At 40.7% G+C, this 26,615-nt stretch overlaps 1 protein-coding gene across 4 annotated transcripts; it reads left to right on the plus strand.

Moving 5' to 3' along the window:
- Positions 1–23,678, plus strand: VGLL3 (vestigial like family member 3). Of its 4 annotated transcripts, none has more exons than XM_072348117.1 (4): positions 1–288; positions 9,179–9,434; positions 14,735–15,235; positions 21,219–23,678. In XM_072348117.1, the coding sequence occupies exons 1-4, from the start codon at positions 196–198 to the stop codon at positions 21,260–21,262; spliced, it is 894 nt and encodes a 297-aa protein (XP_072204218.1). In that variant the 5' UTR covers positions 1–195; the 3' UTR covers positions 21,263–23,678. The 4 variants fall into 4 exon arrangements, with proteins under 4 accessions (XP_072204218.1, XP_072204227.1, XP_072204236.1 ...); XM_072348126.1 differs by having other exon boundaries at positions 9,182–9,434; XM_072348135.1 differs by lacking the exon at positions 1–288 and adding an exon at positions 374–480.
- Positions 23,679–26,615: the final 2,937 nt, after the last annotated feature.

Consider the following 26,615-nt stretch of genomic DNA (forward strand, 5'->3'; position numbering starts at 1 on the left):
CACCTCCGCCGGGCGCCCCGCGCCGCCGCCGCCGCTGTGCTATAAGTGCGGGCGCGGGACGCGGCCGCCGCCGAAGATGCGCTGGCAGTCGGCGCTGCGCGGGGCCCCGCCGCGGCCGCCCTGCGCGGAGGAGGAGGAAGAGGAGGAGGAGGGGGAAGAAGGCGGTGGCGGCGCGGGGCGACCGCGGCCGCGGCCATGAGCTGCTCGGACGTGGCCATGCAGCAGCCCGGCCCGGCGGCGTGCGGGGTTCCCCGCTACGTGGGCCAGCCCGCGAGAGGCTGCCAGCAGGTGAGGAGCGGGGATGCAGCGGGGCGGGTGATGGGGTGTAGTAGCGGCCCCCCCCTCTCCCTCCCTTGGCGGACTGCACGGCGCATCGCTGCCTGCTCGGGGCGGAGACCTCCGCCCGATGTGCCGTGCAGCCCCCGGCGAGCTTTGGAGATGCGGGGAGCCGGTGAGGGTGCCCCAGAGCAGCGGAGCCTGGTAAGACTTTGAAATCAATCTGAAAGCCATCCCCAGTGGTATACCTGGGGCGCGAGGCTGGCTTGCTCGGCGAGGGGAGAAAGTTGCTTCTCGCCTCCGTCTCCGCTGCGCGCTCCGCAGCCGCGCACTGAGCTGAGAGTGCGGCCGCCTCGGGGATGGGACCGCGCCGCTCCCGGCGCACCGCCCGGCTCTCCTGCGGGATCGTTGCGGCGGGTTGCTGCTGAATTTGGTGATCGGATGTATTTGGAAGGGAAAAAGAATAAAGAAAAAAAAGAAAAAGAAAAGAAAAAAAAAAAAAGTGAATCAGGAAATTCTTATCAGGCTGACAGCATTTTTAGACTATGCAGTGCGTGGGTGAAGTGGGACTAATATTGACTTGGCCCTAATGTAGTCATCTGAGAATACATTTTTTGGTTGTTGCTGCATTCCATAAGGTTTTATCATTATTATCCATGAAGATTGTTTTCTCCGTACATGGGAAGTGACCCCTAATATCAACTTGCCTGGGAGACACAAATATGGGCTAAACCATTAAAATTCCAGTCGCTTGTTATTGTTTTTTCTGTATCGTTGGGAGGAAGAGTTTTTTGCAGAACGGCACCGAAGCAGACTTTGCCAGGTTGCTCACGTTATTCTCTGTAAACATGGGCTCTGGAAAGCTTATGAGTTTAGTCTGTTGCAGCGGTGCCTGCGAAATTATTTCTTCTCTAATCTAGGTCACAGCTTGCAGAACCCTCACCTTGTTCAGTGGTTTTTAGCTGTGAACTTTGAGTATCTGGAGCTCCTGTTAGTAGCTTGCTCGACTTGGAGGGAAAATAAGTAACCTCAAGTGAGTAGACTCCTTGATTAAGACACCTAGAAGTAGAAAAGTATTATTTGGGCCTGGGTGGACTTTTTGGCACTTGGCTCTGAAGGCTCTTGGCTGTGTTTCTCTTCCAGCTTTTACAGCACCTCGTACGTGAAAATCTCTTGAGCACCCATTAGCGGCTGCGTCGCACTCCCGTGCGGTTGCTCTTTATTTTTAAACAGAATCAAGAAGTTTCTCCACCAGCTGTAATCAGCACCACATCAGAAACATCCCAGAGGCACCATAACGAAAGCCAAAGTTTCTTGAAATTTTGTTTTAAATAAACTGAGTTCCTGTGGCTTGTGCTATTTATGAAATGTGGAGGTAGAAATGCAAGGCAAGAAACACAGCTCTTTTGAGCCAATGCAACTTAGGAGCCATGGCCAGTACAACATATCCCGTTTCCACAAAAAAGCATTCTAGAGCTCGCTGTCCCAACCGTTATTGACAGCTTGTTTTAGTTAATCCTGCTTGTGCCAATTTCACTGGAACATTTGGAGCTGGAGGGTCCTCACAGTCAAGTGTCAGGCTGAAAAACCGAGCTGCTCATGCCGAACTGAGCTCTGCGCCCTCTGCCTCCAGCAGCCATGATCTGTGCGGCTGTTCGTGGGTTTTCCCTCAATCCAGTGCTTTTTAAAACATAAGAAGTATTAAAGATGGGATGGATTCCCCATATCTCTGCAGTCTTGGTCGAATGATTGCTTGGGTAATGCATGACATTCTGCAAGTCTCTGTTTCTTCCAAATCATCCTGTCAAGAACATTTAATCAAGTGGTAAAGAGCCTAAGAAAGAGGGAAGAAGAGTCTGTTGCCAGGTTTTTGTTTCTCTTTCCACATGTGTTCAACATGTAAGACACTCCTGTGCTCTTCATAGGGATGATGACCGTTTTAAAGAATTTTCTTCTTTGCTGGAATCAAAACTGTGGTTTAAAAATAACAATGAGGGAAGATGTATTAGGGGGGCATCTTTAAAAATAAAGCCCTGCACTGAAGCTGACAGAGCGGAGCTCACCCTTAAAATATCCAAGGACTCCTCTGGGGCACTTTCCAGTACCTTCATACTACCCTGTTGCCTTTCCATAGACAGTGGAGGAATTTGTGTCCCTTGACTGCCCTGTTAATTTCAGCGAGCTGGAAGTGTGTTGCTCTAATTAAAACTTATGCATCTTCATAGGTCCTTGTAATGCATCTGTCACAAACACAGTGGGTGATGCTAACTTTCTGTGTCACTTTTGTATCCCTTGAAGATCAAAGCAAGTTCCTTAGCAGTGGAATTACCATTGCAAATAGACAGGTTTGAGCTCTGGGCACAGCACCTCTCTAGAGGCCAGCTCTTTCTGTAGGTTGCACACTGCATTTGTGTATATGGAGAAATGTCTCTGGCAAGCAGCTGACAGTGTCACTGCTCTGTGCCGAACAGGGTTTGAACAGTCACCTCCTTTCTGTATGTAGCAGATTTGGGGTTGCTCTAAACGATGGATCTATATGTGCCTAGATTGTGTTTTATGTTGTTTTTCTCTTTAGAGGATGCCCCATCATGCCTTGTTAGAAGATATTCCACTCCAATAGTACCCCAGTGTTTCTCTTCTGTAGTTGTCACTCTACCAAATCAGTGAAGATCTGATTTTGACTTGCACAGCGATGTGGAGTTTGTGGAGCCACCACTTTAACTATTTTGAAGCCAAGAAAGGACATGCTAGCAACTTAATTTAGACGAGACATTTTCTTTTAAAGTGCTCAGCAGACTTAAGCCTGAAATCCTATTGAATGTTAATGGGAGTGAAGGCTTAGCACCTTAAATCTTTGAGACTGCTGAAGTCCAGAGTGTTTGCTGGAGAGAACTGAGAGTATGTATATATAGGTGCTTACGTGGTACCACAAGGTACTAAAAAGGCCGTGACCCTATTCCTACAGATAAAATGGGGTTTCTATGTTCCTTTGCCAAAATGCAGAGTGCATATGTGACGGTGTTACAGTAAGAACATGTTCTTGTGTGTGGTACGGGGCCATGCTTGCCAGAGTGTAAAGCTCTTTGGTATGGTGAAATTGAAACTCCTCTCACAGTTCTGAAACTGCAGTATTAAGTCTTGGATTGCTTATATCTTGGGTGAGGAATGGGTGTAACAGAGCTTCTCCTTCAAAGAGACTGGATACACCTAATTGGAGGAGAATTCTGATTTATTCTTGGTACACAAGGAACACAGTGACAGTTTGTGATAGCTTGTTGTTTAGGGACAGTGAGCTACAAAGCTCAGGCTAAGGTAGGATTCACCCTGGCTCATTCACAGCTGAGCTTAAGAACTTTTACATGGGAAGTTACAGTAAATGGTAGTTTTGGAACATCTCCATGGTATGTAGATGTGGAGAGCTAAGCCAAACAGCATCCTTGCTACATCAGTCTTGCGTAAGGAGCTGTGATATGCTCAAGTGAGACTTTCTTCTGGCATTGTTGTAGACAGACTTTTTCCAGATAAGGGCTTGTCTCCGTTTGCAAATTAGGTCACTAATTCAACTCTTCCTTCCAGACTAACAACTCTGCAGACAAGGACAAATCATGCTCAGCGTTGTGTCAGGTGACTGTAGCTAAACCCTTGCTTGTATAATGTAACTCAGTTTTCCAGAAAAGTTCTTTGCATCACGTGTTTGCAGCATTGAGGACTGATTTACAACACTGATGCTCGGTGTGCATGGCAGTCCACAGCATCCGATAAAGCAGATAGAAGGGCAAAGGGAAGCTTCGTGTTTTGTTTTGGATTTTTTTTTTTAGCTCAGCTCCTTCCTCAAGGCTTGTTCTGAAGTCTGATGGGTGCCCTGCTACTGACTTCACTACAGAATAAAGGGCTTCAAAGGCTGCTTTCAGAATTACAGGTCGCAAAGCCAGGATTAAGTTCTCTGGAGGGATAGGAGGAGGTTGGCTTTTTTTAGGGAAGAAGTTTGTTGTTCTTGTTGTTTTAACCTCATGAGAGAGTACCTGCCACCATCAGTGATTTGGCTTGCTTTACTGGTTATTCTGATCTGTACCAAACTCCATTTGTTCTTCCTATAAATACATACAAATGGAACTATAGGGTTTGATGCACACTTTTGTTCAGAAGAACCCCAAGAGATGTATAAATTCAGACTTATTCCACTGCTTCCCTCCATCAGCTGGATATTGCTAGGCCTTCAGGTTCTGCTGCTGAAAATCCCATCTCTTACCTGGAAGAAAGTGTGTGGCTTTGCTATCTGCCTGCTTGTTTGCAATGGCAGTAGTTAGCACTTCCTATTTCCAAGGCACACATCAAATGCTGCTTTCAGGCTTAGCATTCCATTCCATGATTACTTGAAATTGTCTTCTTGAATACTTTCTGTGTTATCAATAAGAGCTCCACAAACAGAGGACTGTCCATGATTTGCCTAGGGTTTGTTACTGAAATTCCTTCTCAGAAGCTCATGTCGAATGACAGCCTTTTTCTCAGGATAGGGTCATATAGTATTTCCTCAGTGTAGTGGTTCTTTATTTTTGGTTCCTGTTCTTTCTCTCATAATGGAAAATCTGTAACAGGTGGCCACAGGCACACCAGACTTTCATGCTTGGGAGCATAAAGGACCATATGCTGCGCTATGGCATGTATGGAGATAATAAGTTGTAGGAACAGGCAACCAGCTTATACGTAATATAAGAGCCAGCCTGAATTTTTGATTCAAACTCAGCTTAACTAAAACTTTTTCCATTCTCAACTGTGCTTGGTAGATTTTAGGGTATGCTGCCTACTGGCTGCTTTCAGCTGGAAGGGAATTTTTTTTTTCAGTTTATGAAAAGGAATGTTCTGACATTTTTACCAGACACCCTGGCTGAGATCTGGGACCCTTGAAGTCAATTGGACTTTTGCCATTGGCTTTCATGTGGCCGGGGCTTCACTGCATGAGGGCAGTTTCCCCTGGTTCTGAGTAGGGTATGTCAGAAAATAAGGGGAATCTGCAAGACAGAGATTTTTTGGGAGATTTTGATCCACAAGTTTCTTACTGTAAAAGATCCGAGTGTTCCGTTTTTCTCCTAAAGTCTGTGTGATGCTTATCTGGCATAAACCTTCTCTTCTTTAATATTTCCATATTGCTGATTAGCTTTGGACCTTCAGCTTCCGTTTGTTAGACCACTTGCAGTAAGAGCTTGAATTCTCTTTGGAATAAATCTGTGAATATACAAAACATGAAAAATAATATTGGTTTAACCTGAATGCAGCCCACGCTGTACAGTATTATTTACTCAGAGACTGGACCATTCATTCCCCAGACACAAACTCGTGTCTAATATTGAATGTGGTATCAGATGCTACAGACACTGAATTTCTCATTTCTCTACCTATTTTCTAGTATGCCGAGTTTAAATTTTATACTCTGTGTCTTGGCCAAGTTGTTTCTGTGTTTGTTTTGTTTTCTTTTTTCAGAGGTTGCTTGATCTAATTCTCTAGCCTTTAAGGAAGAAGGAGGTGTAATTTATAAATATTTAAAAATATTACAAATAGGAACACAGGCAAGGCAGAAGCAGTGTTTGGTCAGCGCATACACTTTCTAAAGACCTTGCAGGTACTGTTGACTGCTTAAATATATTCCAGAACTCTTTGTATGAAGAAAATAGAAGGGAAACCAGGCTAGCCCTGCTTGGTTATCAGAAGCCTAACCTGTGATATATGTTTTTTTTCTCCTTCGGTTTTATTTTTTCTTTTCTCATCAGAGTGGTACAAATTCATTTAGTTTATGGTCTTGCCTACTTATCCACTCATTCAAATGCAGCTGGAAATGCAAAGAAAAAATTACTACTATGGTCAGAAAATGTAACGCAGTTTACATGTACACAGAAGTATAATTGTATGGGAGTCAGGGAGATAAAAAACTTTTGTTTTTATTAAAGGATGAGAAAGGTGTATATTCATTGCATAGAAGGAAAATCTGCTTTATCTCTCTGTAGTTTCTTATTACAAACAACAACAACAACAAAATTGGCTGATAATTTTGACCTGAAATACAAACTAAGTAGTATCTGATCACAAGGTTGATTCGGTCTTGAAGCATCTTTTAACTAGGAGATTTTATTTTTTTACAAAAAGCTCTCCACAAAGCATAACTTTTCACTGTAAATGTCCTAGGTCTGTACACAACCCCTTGTAGTTGTCTATCAGTACTGCTATCTTTTTTTTACGTTGAAAAAAAGGACTCAGATTCAGTGTTTTCAAAAACAGCAAGTACTTGGAATGTCTTGTAATGACTACCCATGGACTGGAGGGGAGGGAAGAGAGTTGAAATGGAAAATGAATTAGATTCTTAGGCTGTAGAAAGGGGAACATTCCTGCACAGAGAAGCGGCTCTGGAGATAAGTTTTAATTTCCTGAACCCCAGTCTCTATATGGGAACACTGAAAGACTTCCTTCCTGATAACCAAGTCAAGCCAGGGGCTATATTAAACAATGTGTTTCTGTATATAATTGTGTGCTTGTGTATGTATTTGTGTACTTGAAGTATAGATACAAATAGCGTACCTACAATGATAGAAACAAACTTTGAAAGTGTGTTGCATGTATTTAGAGTCTAGCAGACATACTGTATCTGAGATGTTGTAATACGTCAGTATCTATTTAGATATCTTTAAACGATCCCTTCCATACTTTGTCTCTATTTAAAATAAATAAATAGTTAAGAATAAATAAATAAAGAAAGAATAAATAAAATTAAAACTCTCCTTCCCAACTACTTTCTAAGAGGATCTGAGTTGTAGTGAACCTTTAAACATTTTCAAACCACTGAGATAGGTGTGTTACTGATTCCTAATGCATGCTTCTCCTGTGTATGTGATTACTGTTTCTGTCTTGTTGAGGTCTCATCCTTTGGTGATTATTTAGACAAAACCATAAAGGTCTCTGTGAATGATACCTGAGCAATTCAGGAGCAAATGTTAGACTTCTTGTTTGGTTGGGTAGAAGATGTGCAAAACGCTTACAAGAAAAGAACAGGTCACTTCAAATTCTACATTTATAAAAGTGAGTCTGATATTTTCAGGCTAACTTTCATTTTAGCAATTAGTTTCTAGTAAAACTTTATTATTTTGGGTTTATTTGTTTTTTAATTTCTGTTTATTTGTTAAGGTCTTGTGCTAAAGCTGTTTGTCCTTCTCTAAGCAGAGCCACAGTACTACTTATTTGTGAAACAGAGATTTATTTGAATTTCAGGCCCTTTGCCTAGATCTCCAGACTTTCAAAAAAATTTGGTTACATCCCTCAGTGCAGTCTGTACAACAACAGAGTAGTGTATAACTGTAGCATGTGTTCCAGTTAATCTACCATAATGTCAGATACATTGCTTAATTGCTGTGAGCCTGTAGTATTGTAGGGTTTAGTTCCACTTGCAAGAAGATCTTTCTTATAATTAATTGGTTTTAATAACCACTAATAAGAATTATCTCCTGAATTTCTAATTTGTGTTACAAAGGGATAATTTTTTATCAGCTTATGTGATTTTAGAAAGCACTGAATGTACGTATATTGATAGTATACAAGATTGAAGAATGACTTACTATTATTTCTAAGTCTGACAAATGTATTTATTGTATAACTGGAACTTTATAGACTGAGTAGTTGTTTAAATTGCTCTATAGAACAACTCTGGAAAAAGAAAAAAAAGCCGTAAAGTTAAAGGGATTCTGATGGCGCTAAACTGTTGCCAAGCAAACCATAAAAGATAAGTCAAGCTGTAAGACTATAGAGAAGCGATGAAATACTTCTGCATATGTGCTGTAGTTGTTTTTGGGTTCCTGAAGCTGCTTGTGTGTAAAGTCAGCTGTGGAAATGGCTAGCTGGCTAAAAGCTATGATTCCTGCAGCACAACTGTTGTGGGGAGCTTTTTTTCTGTGAAAACAGTTGTAAAGTGGAACATCTGAAAAATATGTTCCATGCAAAATGGATCTTCACACACATTTATTTTGACATTTAGGTTTGATTTGAGAGAAAGAGAGAGGATTCAGAAATAGCTGTTCACAGATGGCTTGTGCTAGCTTGATTTTTTTTAAATGCTTCTCTGTGTTTTTAGTTTGGAGGGATTTTTTTTTGCATGTGTTTGCAGACTTGTCAATCCCCCTCTTCCTCCAGATCATATGTTTAAATTTTTTATTGCTTGAATTTTTCTCCTTTCCTCCAGAAACCTGTGTTAAAACAAACAAACCAAAAAAGAAAACTCCACCAGCCAAAAATTCTCACCACCTGAAGAGGTACTTTCTTGTGACAAAAAAATAACCAGCCAAAAAACCCACATGCTTTCCTGGCCCTCAGTAACAACTTATGTATTTTGTGAACTTCTGAAACGGAGAGGAAGACTTCTAATGGGTCATGAAGTTCACCCAGTGCTCCTCTCCTCTCACCCAGGAGAGTGCAGCTGGCAAAGCTGGGTGGAAGTTCAGGTAGAATGGTGAAACACAGAGGTTGTGTACGTGGCCACTGATCTGCAGGGCTGGACACAACCTCTGCAGCCCTTTCTGATGAGAATATCCTTTCCAGGTGGGAGTCAGCAGTGAATTGTTAGAGTCTGCCTGTTTTCTTTTGAAGGTATTGGGTGAAAGCCATTGCTGTTAAATTGCTTGTGGCTGTGAAATGTGTCTGAGGAGCAAGTCCATCTGTGTGTGAGGAATTAAGATTCTAAGTAAGTGCTGCTGGTAATCTCTTCTTTGTAAAGTGTTGGTGCAAAATATCCCTGTAGCCCAACTGCAATGAACTGAAATTAATATTCAATGCATTCAGTTATTTTTCTTTAAGGAAACCAGATGCTGAGTTTGTACTTGAATGCCTTTAGTGATACATCTCTTGTTTGTTTTGTTTTTAATCCCAGAAGAAATTAGCTGTATACAACAAGATGCAGGAGTCTCTGGAAGTGACCCTTCCCAGCAAGCAAGAAGAGGATGAGAAGGATCAGCCAGCTGAGATGGAGTACCTGAACTCTCGCTGTGTCCTTTTCACCTACTTCCAGGGAGACATTGGTTCAGTAGTGGATGAACACTTCTCAAGAGCCTTGAGCCAAGCCAGTAGCTTCAACCCAGAAACTGCCCTTACCAAGAGCAAGGCAGGGCTAAGTCCTTTGTGGAGAGGTAAGGGAAGCAGGAACTTGGGCTACATCATATGATGAACATAATGAACATTATGTTGCAGCTGAAATTTTGCCCCCCTGTGCATGTTGAAAATTCTCCCCCAGAAATGAAAGAAATGAGGAGCTGCTTGCAATTGATCTGGTGCATTAAAGGGGAAAGAGATTCCAAAGGCGTGGGAGAAGCAGGAGTTCTACCACTCTTCCCATAGCCCATAGTTCTGCAAAGGCCTGGAGGGAGCCCAGAAGAGCTGATGTGGCTTCATAAATGTTTGCTGCAAGATTTGAGACTTATTTTTAAGCTCTAGGTGTGAAACTTGGACTGCAAACCAAGTGTTTGGGATTCTGGCCTTGGAAGTGAAGAGACCCATGCAGCATACTTGGGTGAATTTGCCAGGTGATTAAGACTCATCTGTGGTTCTGGTTAGGGAGGAGCTGGCACAGGCTGGAAAAAACTTGGGTGAAACTCTGTCCCATGTGGCTGTAGCCTGCCCCCAGCAGAGCTCATAGGAGCCTATGCTACGGATCTTCTGCAGATCAAATAGGGCTGACAGTACTCTGCTTCCTAGTAGGGAGTAGAAACATGGTCAGTGTTGTGAGGCATTTGAACAGCACTGTAATGTTCAAGCTTCATAATGAATATAAGCATTATCAGTGTAATTTTGAACAGGTATTTCCAGATGAGCTAGATAGATCTTATAGATAAGATATTAAAGTTGGTGGCTGGAGGAAGATAGCCATTAGGACACTACTTCCACTGTGTTGCATGTGCCAGTCTGTGCAGGTTTTCAAATACACAACTGCATGAATTCTAATCTCTTTATATGGATTGGCAATAGGATTGTAAACTGAGAATAGTGAGTATTCAAGCTGAGTGAGAGTTTCTTGGAGAATCCTTGTACGACTGGTGGTGCTCGTAATCAGTGATGCTGAGGTGAGAGTACTTTAATGAAAGTCACAGATAATAAAGAGAGGGTTTTTGGAAACCACTGTGAAGAGAAAAATAGCACAGAAGGACTTGCTTTCCAGAAGGATAATGACAAATCCAAGGAAGTTTAAGAAAAGGTCAGCACAAGTGGCTAGGGAGCTAGAGGAATTTATGCCTTGAGACGAGACCATTAATGTTAATGAGAAATTTTCCGTTGACTTGACTGAGAGTAAAACTGAGTCTATGTTTACTAAAAAGGAGACTAGAGCATTTATAAATGACCCTGACATACTGTAAGTGTTTTAGAGATGGGATCAAGGCAGTCACTGGAGATCCATGCCTACAGCAGACCTTCTCTACTGGATGTTGAGACAAATCTCGGGGTGGGAGTTGTTTCTTCTCTTTGACCTCGGGCATAGTCTGTTTTGCTCTGACCCTCTCAGTTGTACACGACTCCACAGAGTTCTCTACAGGGTTCAAGCTGACCTGGCACAACAGTTCTTCACACATGCTGACTCCTTAGCCAAGGTGCCCCATGCCATTGTATCATGGAGGTCTGCATGTCCGGAAAGTGTTCCAAGAATAAAGTAAGAAAATATGCCCTCTGTCCTCATCGCACCTGCTGAAGCAGTGTGAAAATACCCAAGGAGGTTGCTGGGCAGGGCTGCTCGAAGGAAGATTATGATGTTTGCTTCTCCAAAGGGATTTGGCAAGGGCTTTATTGGACCCAAGTGAGCTTCTGAAACACGACTGTTTGAAAAAGCGGGGAAAGAATGATGCTAATGCTTTAGTCTTTTTGTTCATCTACCATAGTTGAAGATGTTCATTTACAGCAAATGCATATGAATTTGCATTCCATTACTGTAAGAATTTAAAATATCACTAGATTGAAAATCTTTAATGAATATACTTTGTGGAAAGCCTGACGTTTTGTCAATAAATAAGAAAACATGAATAATAAATAATAAATTGCCAATAAATTATTCAAAGATCAATTTAAAAACAATTAAAAGGATTTTGCATTTGCGGTAGCTGTTTTAGAAAGCATAAATTTAAGTGGAAAATGTGTGAGAATTAGCTGTCTATTCAGCTCATTGTATTATCATTTCTTTGCCTGAAAGGAAGGGCTAGCAGTGTTTTCTGCTTTATTTATTTATTTATTTTTTCATCTAAGTTGTAGCTTTTTTAGTGTCCTGATGGATATGCAAATTATAATTTCATGATTATGGTATTACTGCTTGTTGTTCTTGTTATTGTTGTTTTAAGAAGGAATTTTGCTTGTGTGTAGAAAAGAGAATCAGCTGTCTTTTGTATACTGAAAATACTGATCAGATTAAACTAAAATTATTGTCAAGACGGACTTTCTATAAAGTAGAGATTCCTACAGTGGTCTCAGGTAACATGAATGCTAAATACCTGATATACTTGAAATCTTTTTGGGGGGCCACACTTGAAATCGATATTATGTTTATAGTGTTTCTATCAACTTGTTTTTTCCTAACTGAAGGGGAATTATTGTTTTCTTTGTGGTTGTTATTTTTCCCCTCTTGCCTTAGTGGAAAAGTAATGTTGTGCTTCAGAAAATTCCATACATTGTCTTCTTTATGGCATGTGGGCATTGGCATGTTTTCCTTCTGTGTCAGCCAACCATTAACATTTACATTAGTCACCACTTTGTGGTATCTGAGGTCTTGCCACCTCCCTGCCTCCTTCCACTTCAGAATAGGAAATAGTGGTAACGAAGTATCTTTCTTGGCACACAATTTTGGTTATACACCTCCTCCTTCCCTCCCTAAATCCTCTGGAAACAACTCAGTTTATTTTTTTGTTTCTGAAGTATAGTGCTGAAATGGCTGCCTCTCCATTGCCACAGAGGCCAAGCATTTGGTGTGATAATATCTGTAAATGTCACTGCCTGAGCTCACTGCTTCAGAGGAAAGAACAATCTTCAAGTACAGGGGAAATGTGTGGTAGTTGTGGATTGTAGTTCAACACAGAGATGGTTCTTTCTGATGATGTTGTACTCAGTGTTTAGCAGTGTCCTCTGTGAGCATTCAGGTTGGATGAAGTTTATTGCAAATTCATATAACACAAATGGACACTGTACCCAGAGTGATATGAGCTCACCTTGACCAAATAGGTTGTCCTCTGCAGTTATGCTCTCTGGTGTGAACCATGACAGTTTCTGACAGTGACAACAGCTCTGTGAAATGGACATGGGCTTGATAAATTGAGATGATCAAATGTGTTTGCTGTGGCTTAGATCTGTTGGCTGATTGGTGAAGTCAAGATGATATGCAATCTGGGATGAATTCATATTGGCAAATTTAGTGTTTTAAAGTGTACTTTCCTGATATTAAAATTATCCTGCAGATAGTTTGTGGTTTTCTGCCCTTTTTTGAAGTGAGATGGTTTGGATTTAGGGCTTTTCCATTCTGGTAACAGCCAAATAGTTTTCAAAACTAGCTCTCCATGACAGTAATTAAATTTCCAGAATACTGATGATACATTATCAAGTTGTTTCCTTGCTAAGCAGTGAGAAAAATAGTAGACTGGCTACCTTGCCAACATTAAGTCCTGTAAACTCTGTGTCTCAGCCTAATCCGTTGTAACAATGAACAATACTGTTTTCAGAGGGGTGCTGAAGCTTCCATTATATGCTTGAAGCTCTCTCTTCAGTCTTCTAATATGAATCACATTAGGAATATAGTGCTAAAAAAAGATCCAATCTTTTGAAGAAAGCCATATTGCAGTTTGCTAGATAGGCTTGCATCCTCTGAGAGGGTTTGGCACAAAGCTAAATTCTTTACGATTGTCCATAGTGCATTTGGTAAGGTATTTCCAATACCAGAAGTTAATCAGGTTCAATAAATTCCCTAGATCCTGGCCAATTGATGTGTGGAAAAAATAAAAATAAAATAAAAAAAAAAAAAAACACAAAAAAACCTGTTATTTTAAAGGATTTTAAAATAGATATATAAGTGTTGTAGTGATACAGTCAGAAAACACTTTTACAGTTTTTGTTTCCAAAATATTTTATGTAAGCAAAGTTTAGAGGCAGGAGTGTTTGAAGAATCTGTTCATTCTCAGTGATGTCTTCACCCAAATCTCATTCCAGATGCTTGTTAAACTAAGCAAAACAAAAAGTCATTTAGAAAAAATATGATAAACATTTTTGTAAATGCTATATGAGGGATAGAGCACTCCTCACCTTGTCAAATATTACACTTCCATGGCATTATTTCTTCATAGGCTATTTTTATGACTTCATTCTTTCATCAGAGGTAAAGTCCTGTATTTTTATGTTTCCATCTTTGACCAAGAAAAAACACCAAAACTAACCCAAGCTGTTTGAGCTGTGACATACTGCATGAAGCAGTATGTTCAAACATGAGTTGGCAAGAGTGATGTGCGAGCAGAGATGCCAGTACTTTCCTACACATCAAAAACACTAACCGCTCCTTCAAAAGAGGAATTTTTAGAATGTGATTTCATGATGTAGAGTTATTGGAATCCTTTTAAACACAAGTTGAGCCCTAGCTCTAAGAAGCAGCAAGACTTTTATTTCTGACAAAGACTTCTTTCAGCTGCATAGGTGATGTTGTTTGCCTGATCCTATTGGATATAGGCAGCGTGGTGCATTCTAGAAGAAAATAACATGGGATGAATTCAGTTGATCTCTACCCTATTAAAGCATGACATAAATTTGAAGAGAACTGGTATTCTTCTAATAGCCATATGTCTCATTCTGCAGCGTGAGATGTTTCTTTGTCTTCAGGAACATTCAGAATCACAGGAGCTGTCTTTTTAAATGATATGTTCTGGTACGGTCAGGAGTTAGCATCTCCTCATATTTCCTGTGTCAAGACCTTGAGTGACCTGTTACCCTTCAGCCTGGAGAAGTATCCTCAAGGATGTCTTCTATGTGTGTAAAAATCTGGTGTGAGGAAATGAAGATGAGAGAGTCAAGCTTTCCTCAGTAGTGTTTGTTGACAGGACAAAATGCAATAGGGCATGAACTAGAAAACAGGAAATTCCATCTAAACACAGGAAAATGCTTTGTTTGTTTGTTTGTTTATTGTGAGGGTGATCAGTCACTGGATGATGTTGCCCAGACAGGGTGTGAAGGTTGGTTCTTGGCCAAAACCTGACTGCATATCATCCTGGACAGTCTTCACTGGGTGACCTGCTTGAACAGGATTGTACAAGATGATCTTAAGATGGTCTCTCCACATCAACCATCCTGTGATTCTATAATTGCTGAGGAAGCTTGGGTTCAGCATTATAAATTTGAGAGTAGAAAATTACTGAGGTGATTTTGTCATTAAATTGTTTTTTCAGCTCCACTCATACTTAATTTCCCTCCCCTCTTCCAGAAAACTCAACAATATCAAGCCAAAGGAGCAGTTTCCCAACTTCGTTTTGGACCAGCTCTTATCAGCCTCCCCCACCACCATGCTTAAGTGGAGTACACCCCGATTTCCCCATTACTGCACCAGGCACCTTCCCAGCACCAGATCCCAGCAGCTGGCCAGGACACAGCCTTCATCAGACTCCCCCACCTCCTCCCCCTGCTGCAACTGAATCTTGGCATTATCCTTTAGCATCTCAGGTGAGCCCTTCATATGCACACATGCATGACGTGTACATGCATCGCCATCACCCTCATCCACACATGCACCATCACCATCCCAGCTCGCACCGTGACCCCCGCTATGGGTCTCTGCTGATGCCTTCAGTACGCGCAGCCAGGATTCCTGCTCCCCAGTGTGACGTGACAAAGACAGATCCTGCTGCTGTCACCAGCGCTACCTCAGCATGGGCTGGAGCCTTTCATGGAACGGTGGACATTGTGCCAAGTTTTGGGTTTGATGCAGGTAAGATAGTTCAGTTTTGTCTGTGGCTTGTTTTAAGAGGAAGAATTTGAGAAAAGCAGTGAAGTTCCTGCAGCTCAAGTAGTGTTTTTTCTCAGAGTCTTCTCCAAATACATTTCCAGATGGGAATCCCTCCTGAAATTGTTGTCAGGGCTGACATGCTGTAAAACATCCAGCTCTTGGTGGCTCTTGCTGAAAGACCAGTGTCACTCTTGCTCCCACTCAGGCCAAATGAGTTGTAGTATGATGCGCTCTTTTTTTTGTCTGGTTTAAATACTGTGGGAAATAATTAATTACACTTCCATGTGGAAGTTTTCATCTTGTTCAGTTAGTTAGTGTGTCCATTCACCAAAATATAGCTCCAAAGAGGACTGAACTAATAACTTCTCAGTACATGAGGGTTGCATCTTACTGATTTAAACTGGAACAGACCAGCATTTCCTTCCTGTGTATATCCAAGTGTCATGCAGAGTGGAGATGGTGGTTAAGCTGTGTTCACCATCACACTAAACTACATAATTTAGACTCTAGGCAGAGGTCTCCAAATTAGATTTATTCTACTCCTATCCTGCAGAGTCTTCTGTAAGCTACATCTGCTGCACCACAGTCAAGTTTTGATTTGAAGGCTCTCACCTCAGTATTAGGAGCAGCCTGGCAACTCTCACTGTTTGTAGTCATTTGGTATCAGGTGATGGGTGACTTATTTCCAGCATCTCCTTGCACACTCATGTATAGTTATGGCCTCCTTTTCTTAGCTTGGTAGTTTTCTGACCAGCAGAAATCCTTAAAGATTACCACTTAGACATCTTTGATTACTTTATTAAGGAAATAATGGGTTTGCATCTCTATTCTCCTTAAGGTGTCTAGTTTTGTCTTCTTGAAACTGTCTTCTTGATTGCTCTAGCAGACCAATTCAGTGTATGAGAAGAGCTTCCTTGCTTTGTTTAGTGTGTAGGAGAACAAAGAAATGGAAGAGGGGAAAAAAAAAAGAGCTGTTTCTGAAATATGAAATATTAGCAACCACACCCCATTTATTGCCAAGTGAACCTACTAAAAACCTCTCTTCCCTTAATAGTAACCAAGAACCAAGAACCTCTTGTCAACACCATGCCACTTGCTCCTTCAAGAGTTTAAGAAAAAGAACAATAGGATTCTTTATACTAGACAATTTTAGTCTTATTAATAACATTTCCAGCCATGCAGATGATACAAGAGGTATTGCATTTTATGCTTATAGGTATAAAACAATAATCTGACAAGATTGTGATAGTAAGTTCTGTCTTTCTGACAAATTCCATAACAGAGGTTGCTTTCTCTAAAGCAGGAACAAATTGCTGTTGCCAGTGATAGAGGGGATTAGCCAGCTGGTCTGACAGTGACCCCAGTGGTCTGGCTCCAGAACTCTGGAAGTTGACTTACCTTTTGGAGGATGGAGCAGGGAATGCATCAAGGACTGTTAGTCAAGAACCACTTTCTGAACCTCGCCTAGGCTGTGAGTTATTTCAGCACTGGGCAAGTTGGCTTGCTTACTGCTTCTTTGTTCTTCTAATAAACCCTCTTCCTTGAAGAGTGTAGTACTTCAAAATAACCTGTGAGTCCTAGTACTGTCTTACAGGGCTAATATAGTTTTTGCTGGTGCTGCATGCTCCTTGTGAAAATCCCTGTGGAAGGGTACAGCTGGATGCTAATTTCCTCAGGACCCTGATTTGGCAGTTATTACCAGTATCTTGCATGTCTTATAGTTGTCTATTCAGGGTGGGAGCAGTGGGGAAGGCATGGACAGTCAGTTTCTGGCGCATGCTTATAGAGTAAGTCCATGTGTTCCTGTGAGAGAAATAAAAAAGGAAAGATGATGTGTGACTGTTTTGTAGAAACAGAGAATCTCAGCAGAGATCTTTGATTGTTCCCTTTCCTCTCCAAGGTGGGTTTTTTTAATGCACAGGTCTCCACATCACACACAATTTCACTGCATGTATCTCTGCTGAGGACTGGCAATCTCAGCAAAGAGACTGAAAACTGGCGGGCCTGGAAAAACATACTCTCTTCTCAGAAGAGGTTACCTCTAAGTAAGGTCATAGTGACAGGAAAACCTCAGTTTTTGTATTCTTTGCCCACCACTCCCTGGAGAATAAAAGCTATTGGTCCCTGGAACTATCAGTGTGTTGGATTCCATAAGCTTCAGGTGATTTATATGAAGAAAAGAAAGGAAAAGGAAAGGAAAGGAAAGGAAAGGAAAGGAAAGGAAAGGAAAGGAAAGGAAAGGAAAGGAAAGGAAAGGAAAGGAAAGGAAAGGAAAGGAAAGGAAAGAAGAGAAAAGAAAAGAAAAGAAAAGAAAAGAAAAGAAAAGAAAAGAAAAGAAAAGAAAAGAAAAGAAAAGAAAAGAAAAGAAAAGAAAAGAAAAGAAAAGAAAAGAAAAGAAAAGAAAAGAAAAGAAAAGAAAAGAAAAGAAAAGACACTTGAAAAAAGCTAACACGCATAGAGGGTGCTTTTCTTGGCCCTTCCAATATATGAGTGCAAATGATTTTTTTTTCCTTTCCTCCTTACAGTGAGTCACATTTCTTATGCTACTGTCATATGGGATTATAGAAACATTTGCAAAACTCTTCATACTGAATTAAATGGAGCGATATCTTTGGGATCGGAGCAGGCTGGCTGTAATCTTACCCTCATCCAGCTACATTGTTGCATCTCTGCCATACAAAGCCAAATATACCATCTCCTGAATGGATGATACTGAATCCCTGAAGAGGTTAAGAGGGGGCTCCCCTTTCATGCTGGGTGTCATTTGGGAATCTGTTTCAGAACAGATTGTATGGGACTTCAGCATCTCACTGTTTGCAGGGCTAATAAAGTATTGATCTGTCATGCACATCTGTTTGAACTTACATGGTCCTGTTTTAGAGGGATGAGTAGGGATTTAAGTACCTGATTCCCATTAAATGTGGCTTAATCCTCTTGCTGTATGTTGCAAATTAACCCTTTTAGGAGCTTCTATGTTGGTACAAGTAGGATTAAAGAAAGCACTAGTTTAAATCAAATCTACTGCAACGCTTGTGGCTCCTGGTATCCCATGCCTTTCCAAAACTGACGTGCTCAAAATAAGGACCAGTTTTGCATCAAGCACTGAGCGTAACCTGTTTATAGATTAAGCCTTAGTTCTCTGTCTTCCCAGAGCCAAGCAAAGCAAGGTCAGCCTCTAACATGCTGACTGCAGCTCATCGCACATGTAGATACAGCATTACTGCAAAATCCTCGTGTTCACATTAACGGTGTGCTGAGTTGAGCATGTAAAACCAGGGAGAATTTCTGCCTTGTTGCCCCTACAGCCAACAATGCTTGCCTGTGTGCCCTCAGGAGCAGAGCAGCCAGCACAAGCACTCTTCAGGTGTTGGTCAGATCCAGCTGTGCTGCCCTGTGGGGAGTAGAATGCTTGCTGTTGTGGAGCCTGCTAGAAGGAAATCTTGCCCTGCTGTTGGACAGATGTGCTGGACAAGGCTTTCTGTAACCCCAGCACACTCAAAGCAGAGCAAAATTGTGGCCTATCTGAGAGCTGCATTTCTATGTTCCAAATGAGCTGCATATCTGTCACCAAATGAAGGTGAACTAATTGGTGCTCTCTAGTTCTGGCTAATTTCTGTAGGTCATTGTGTCATGCTGAACACAGACTTGGAGTGATCAGCCTGCTGCCTTCTGCAGAGTTGTCTCTGTTCATACATGCTATGAGTTTGTCACCATTCATCAGGTTTGTTTAGATGTTACCACACATCCTGTGTTCTGCATGTGTGGCAGGCAGTTAGCTGCAGCGTTGGCCTCTCAGAGATGGTGAGTTCTGCTGGTGCAGAAATACTGGCTCATGCAGCACAAGCTAAGATGTCTTTAAGGAGGAGAAAACATTTGTTCTAGCAGCAGTCTGCAAGCTAAAGCTCTTGGTTAGCAAGTAGGGCTGCACTTGGATGACATGTTAGAAGCGCAGTTAGTCTTGCCATGAAGAAGATGGGAATATAATGAGGAAAAGGCATGGAAAGCGTTCCACATTCAGATCTGTAGCTAAGGCAACTTTATTTTTTTGGATTGTTTTCCATGGCTGTTTGGACTTAATGGCTATACCTTAAAGCTGTCAGATGCAGTTGTTTCTGCTTGTTGCAAAGATGTTTAACTAGGAAGGTGTCTGGTCAGCTGGTATCTCCCTTCTACTGGCCATTACTGCCAGATAGATGTCTTCTTGAAACAGATGTGTGTGTAATTTGCTTTTGTTTTTTAACCAATATGAACCATATAATCTCTCTATTCTCCTCAGCTTTCTCTATTTTTGGGGGCCTTTTTTGGACTGATGACCTTAAATGACTCCCTTACACTCCAAAAAGTTTCTGTTGACTCCCCCTCCTTTTTTTTTTTTTTTTTTTTTTTTTTTTCTTTTTCCCTTGCTTTAAAAAAGAAAAAGTAAATATAAGGGAAAAAATATAACAAAATTCTCACCACTAACTTTGAGATAGCTTTCAAGGAGACTAACAGCAGCTTATTATGTCTCTGTAAATGATACTGCCAGAAAATCTCTTAAGTCATAAACAAAAAGAAATAATCCTCATTTAGCAAAGTCTCTGACTGTGGCTTGCCTTAGTGGAGGAGTGTCTCAGTTTTTTCAGTCCAGAGAAATAGATGCAAACGCATGTTAAATGGAGCAGAGAGCCACAGTGGGTTTGGCTGTATGATCAGATATGGAAATGAGTGATCTGTGTTCAACTCTTCTTCAGTTCTCAGCAATTACCAAACAGGCAGCTTCAGTGGCTGCAACATCAGTGAAATCTGAGAGAGTTGCACCTATTTAAATTAGTTGTGGATTTGGATTAAGATTCACAGCACATCAGATAATTTGTGCATTGGTTGTAGCATAGGAGGACAATATATGGCATGATGCAGAACAGAGCATCACTACCCATACAGCAGTATTGGGAATTGCACCTTTCACAAAATTTAATTTGCTTGACACAAAACATCAAAGGGCAGGTTTTACACCAGTGAGGCGTGAGTGTGTTACTACCTCTTAAAACAAGCGCCTGCATCTCTCCTTTTCACTTTCCCTGTAAATGAGCAAAACCATATCCTCTTTGGGAAGTTTCATCTCCACCTCCTCCACTATTGTCTGGATTTTAGGTATCCGCCCTGTTGGGTGTAAATCTAGCATAGATTGAATCCCTCTGGAATAGAGGAATCCCAGATTGTAACACAGGTTCCAAGTCTGTAATGCTAAAGCCACGACATAGCACCACATTTATTAGATAGTCCTTACTTTTTATAAAGGAAAATGTTAGAAGAACTCATAACAAATGCAAGCTGAAAATCATTAATTTTTCCCATGTGGAAGCACTAGCCATTCCTGGCTAAAAATCTGACACTCTGTAGGTGAAATTATTTGGGTTATTTTTTTTATTATTATTATTTTGTGTGTGTGTGTTTTTGTTTTTTTTTTACTTGCTGCATGAATACTTTCCCTTCTTCCTCCATAAGGTGAAATGCCATAGAAATGGTGAGATCCTACAGCGTTACAGATTTTTCTGAAAAGAGATGGGGTCAGTGGCTGGCCCCTATCAGGAAAAATGATGATGTTCTTTAGCGGATGGTCTGCGTGGGCCTTGTGGGGGGATTTTATCACACCCGTCTCCTCTTCAAATGAGGCCAAAATAAGAAAGCACACATGATTTTATCAGCATTCCTGAACTGCTCGAGCCAGTCTAAAAGTTAAGTGGGGTTTAAGCTTATCCCACGTAAATGATAGAATTGGAAGCAATAGCAGTGTTACTAACAAATCCACTAGGATGGTAAGTTACTTTTTGTTGTTGTTGTTGTTGTTGTTTGTTGTTTTTTAAGTATTATTATTTTTTTAATCAATAACTTTTTATCCTTATTTTGCATGCTTGGGGAGGCAAGGGGAGGGTGAGGAAGAAGATATATCAGATTTTAAGTGTTACTTTTCTTTTCTGAAATCCAGGTCTACAGCATCAGGACAAGAGCAAGGATACTTCTTGGTTTTGAAGTCCAGATATAACTTAAGACCAGCTAGATCTGGAGTCAGCGCAACTTGGTGGATGACATAAGCATCGCTGACTCCTTCTGAATGGGTCAAAGGACACACGTGAAGATGGAGAGCCAACTATTCTCGTTTTGCTATTGAGCCTTTCAATTGCAAGGCCACTTATGGGTCCCACAGTGTTGGAAAATGAACAACAGAAAAACAGACTTGCTTTTCTTTCTTTCCTCATCTGAGCCTGCTGCAGCTGGGCAACCTAACTCCTTTCTGCTCTTTTAACAGTGTTTTTTGTTTTGTTCAGCTTGATATTTTTATGAACAGTCTCAACTATTGGGAAGAAGACTCCCCTGACTGCAGTGCGCCTCCTTTCAGGAATACATTATTTTGTAGCTCTTTGTGCATCTATTTTTGTAGAAATACAGAAAGTTTGGTTAAGGATTGATGGGGTATTTTAGGATGGCATATTTTTTTAAAAAAAATTGTAAAAATTGTTAAGTTCTGTTTAAAGAACTTGCTCTCAGAGAAGCACTGGCAAAAATGTATAAAATGCTATTTTTAGATGTCTGTGATGTGTTTGTGCATTTTGTTTTTGTTTTGTTTTGTTACCTCAAATGTCTATCTTTCCCTTCTTTTTAAAGAGCTTGTTTCCACATTGCTCGATCTTTATGTTTTCATCCTTTTGTTCTAGCTTAAGCAAGTATAATTCACACCTAAAGTTTCAGCCAAATATTTTTGCTGCTGGTGTTAGATTCTAGTAAGGGTGTTTTTGTTCATGTTTCTAAAGATGGCTTTGTGCTGTGCTGTCAGAAACTTGCAAATGCCTTTAGCATGGATCAAAGCCTAGGGTTGCAGGAACTGCATTTCCAACCCATTCAGTCTTTCAAAATGGACCAAATATTTTCATGGATTTAAATCAGACCTGAGTTTGGACCTCATCCGTGATCCATGGAAGCTGATGAATGCAGTTGCCTATGAGTAACACTTCAGGATCTCATAGTAATCATAATTACCAGCATATTCTTATTTTAACTCACAAGGCAAGACTTTCAGCTAAGCTATTTCGAGGGTTTTAAATTGTAACATGAATGTTTAGGAAGGAAATGTCACTTTCATAAAAATGCGCCACTCACAGAAACAAAATGTTTTCATCTGGCCTGATCTGTCTGCTGAGCACCTCATGGGAAATGCTGAAACACTCAGATGCTTCAAAATCTGGTTGTCTAACCTAAAGTTTGCTAGGGGCCTTATGTACCCCAGCTACTGCTCTTGAATTTTGTAAGAAGTTGCACATGCTCAGCACACACAAAAGGTGGGCTTCGTTGTTGCCAGGGTAAGAATCTGAGCTGGGAATTAACATGGCCACATCTAGTCACAGCACACTGCAAAGTGTATGAGGAGCCCTATTTCTGGCCTGGGCCTTGGATCTTACTTGCTTACTAATGACTTTAGCTGAAACCAAGAACATGATCCAATCCTAAATAAGGGCTGCAAGATTGCCCTCAACAGCCCCACTCCTGAAATGGCACTGTCCAGCCTTAGTAACTCCAGCAAGTGACAGTAAGTGCTTATCTGGGACCGACCAGGATTTCCAGATCCTGCCTATTGCTTGGATATGTTGCCTTTCTGCTTTGTATACCTTCCGTGAATGAATACACTTTGAATCACTCTGCAACATTTCCCAAGGCTCTCATAACTTATTACTTTTCTGTTACCATTGTTTTCAGGCATCTCTGTCAAAAAGACAAACCACCTACATGGAAACCAAGACCTAAGCATAAGACTGATATAAGGAACAGTATAATTTTAAGGCAGTGAGTATTGTGAGTGTAAGTTTGTCAGGTGGACACCACATGGATGTGTGTGTGAAAGGGGAGGGGGCGTGTTGGGATGTGCCTGCCAGTCTGAAATTCAGGCCTTCCTCCCCTGTACTGTTTTTTCTCTCCAAGCTTTTGAACCTGATCCTATGAGGTGTTGAGTTCTCCCTTGACATAAAAGAGGGCTTGACATACTGGCATTGTGGGCAGTAGGATTATATCACACTTTGATAAGACCTTTAAGCATGTACCTTACTGATGTGAGGTTTCAGACAGTGTTAAAATGCTGAACTGACTACCCTTATAGGTTACTTAAAAATAATAGGGTTATAGTTCTATGTTGGGATGCCGAATTAAATGCTATTCTCCCCCTTTCCCACCTCTTATCTTTGCAGTCTATCGATATTTCTTCTTTTTATTGAGATTCACTCTCTTGAAAGTTCTGTATATTACTATTTTTCTGGTGGAGATAGCTCCTCAGTTGGTCAATGAATTTGTAACAGGTTGGGAAAACTGCACGGAAAGGAAGGTATCAGAAGCCTCCATGACTTGTTTATTTATCAGGGCAGTACCATTCAGGAAATATGAGTTCCTGAGGTAAATTAAAAATTAGGAATTCTTACAATATTAGAGATACTGAGGAAAAAATCCAAGCTTTTTTTTTTTTTTTTTTTTTTTTTTTTTTTTTTTCACCCAGTCTTGGTAAAGCTGGAAGGCAATGAGGCAACATTTCACAAGGGAAACAATGAGGAAAGCTGTAATTTAGCTCTTTGAACATCAGAGTTGGATAGTTTAGGGCAGAAGAGAGCAAAGCAGTATTTCTTTTTGAGATGTAATATGTTTGACTTCCTGAAACAGTTTAGTTAATGTCTAGGAAGAACAGTCACTTCATTGCCTTCCTCTTTGCAAGTTCAAATGGTGAAGGATCTCCTCTTATTCCCTGTAGCTGTCAAAAAGGATTGGGTCAGGAACAGTCAGGCCTGAAGTTTGCACTGAAGTTTCCTTTCTTGACTATTTTATTGAGTTAATGGGTAGAGGGCATGGACATGTGTTGAATCTGTTGCCTCTTTGCTCAGGGACTGCTGTTATGTGCTCAGTTTCCCTGGCTGAACTTGTGAATGTTCTTACAGAACTTGTGTTACTCTCCAGGATCTAGGAGACAAGTGCCAACATAAACCTGCTATCATCTGTAGCTGTTCACACGCCAGTCAGCCAGCTTTGGAAGACAAATATGTTCAGTTATTTTTCCTCAGTAACAAACAGTCCCCTGTACTAACAACAAGTGAATGCCTGAGAATGTAGCAGTAGCCTTGCTTCTATTCTCTGATCTGAAGGATAAGAAAGAAAAAAAAATCTTCTCTGTGACAAGTTTTTAAGTTAAATTGGGCAGATATGCTTCTTTCTCACACATGCTCCTATACACGCACATTTACACACACAGAAATATGTTTATGAGAAGCAGATGCTATGCTAATACCACTCTTGAAAGAGGAGAAGAGCGCTTTCCTGAGATGTTGCACTTCTGGCACATTGATGGCAGTTATGTGTCTTAATGTGCTACTAAGGGAGTTTCATTTTTTTTTGTTGTTTTCTGTGTGTGTGTGTGCGTGTGTGTGTGTGTGTGTGTGGTGGATTCTAATGCTGTCCCAAGAAAGTGGATGATTCATTTTCTGAGGTCTTATATAAACATGATGTACTTTGTTACTATTTCTGGGAGAACATGGGGAAGCTATTGTTTTATTTCAAGAAAACCTAAATATTAAATTCTTTACAGTTATCCAGGATTTTATTTTCCTCCTAGTAATGATGAGAAATTTGATCTGTCTTTGTGTCTTGTTTGCTTGAAGGCAGGGGATGTTCAAACTGACCACCAGATTTTGGAAGGAAGATACCCATTTTGTTTCGGCTGGGGCATTTCCATCCTAACAAGATGATGTAATACTACAGCTACTAACCACCCAGCAGTTTTTATTTCTGGAAAGCTGAATAAGCTATGCTTGATGACAGTAAAATGCACTTTGTTATGATTCTTCTCTTCACAAGACAACAAATTTACTCATCAGCTTTTCTGATGCCTCTTTCGTGGTGTTCAGTGTTCAAGGTTCTCCCAGTATTCTGTTTCTCCTGCCTTGAAACATGCTTTTAAGGATTATTTTCCTATCACAGCTTTCAGAGAGACAGGTTGCACACCTCTTGTGTGCAGAGATTGTATTAGGGGAATGTTGTGTTTTCCCCACTGTGCTTATGATCACTTACCTTGGCATGCACCCCTTCTGTTTCCAGTCTATCATGTGCGTCTTGCTCTTCTCCCACACATCTTTTTGTATATGTATGTATTTATATACATATGCATATATACATGCACACACACCTAGTTATACCTAGTTCCCTCTTCCCTCCATTCCACCCTCATGCTTCAAATGCATATTCTTTGGAAATAAAGAAAATGACATTACTAAATCTCATCTGACTGAAACAACAACAGCAACAATAAAATGTAGGCATTTTAATGCGCTCTCCGTAACCTCAGGAGTGAATGGAATTTTTCTATACTTAAAAAACAATAATAATAAAATTTAAAAAGGAAAAAAAAAAAAAAAAAAAAAAAAGAAGAGAGAGAGAAGACAACCTCTCCCCCAAAACTCGGTCTTTCAAAAGCTCTGATTTGTTGAACATATCTTATTGGATACAATTATTTTAACTAATTCCAGGTACAATATTTTTCTCCATATCAATGGACCAGGTACTTACATTTTTTTCAAGCAGTTCAGAGTTACATATATACACATATATATTTTAAACTTGACTTCCTGGCTTTAATATGTCTGCCTTTGAGCTTTTAAAGGGTATTGGGATGATAAATAATAATTGTTTGCTTGTGGATTTTTTTTTAAAGTCAATGCATGTTTATTGGAGCTGAAATCTCATGTAAAGCAGGATGGTATTTAAAAATAAATACTGCTTTTATGTATTAGCCCTATGGGCACAACCTGACAGCTATGATGCAGGAGAATGTCCCTTAAAGACTAAAGGACTCTTGCCTGAGCAAGGTCAGGAGAGGTCTTCTTGCAAGAGGAGCTAGTAGTGCTGTGAGCAGAACTATCTTCAGCATTGTATGTAGATGGCTGGGCAGATGCTGCACAACACATTAAAATTAGACTGTACTTGCAAGTTTACACTCATACCCTTTTATGGGGTGAACTAATTGCCAAAGGGAATAAAAGATATATCTAGAAACTTTTGTTTTAGCAGCCATTGGTCAGCACAGTGTCCATAATCCTCTGGCTGTTCTTTTTCTGTGGTCTTCATGACACTATGGTGGGACCTGTGACAGCTTGTTTGGAGTTTCCTCTGAACTACAGGATGTTTTAGGGATGGAGGTGATTAAAACATCACAGTTCTTATGCACCCACACAAAGGCAGAAGCCTTCAAGATGGATCAGCTGTGTATCATCGACAGTGGTGTCTTGCATGCAGGAGCCCTACTCCTCCTTTCTTCCCTCACAATCTGTTGAAGTCTTTGATGGCATTAAGATCATTGGGA

Source organism: Excalfactoria chinensis, chromosome 1 (assembly GCF_039878825.1).
Source record: "Excalfactoria chinensis isolate bCotChi1 chromosome 1, bCotChi1.hap2, whole genome shotgun sequence".
Taxonomy (NCBI): domain Eukaryota; kingdom Metazoa; phylum Chordata; class Aves; order Galliformes; family Phasianidae; genus Excalfactoria; species Excalfactoria chinensis.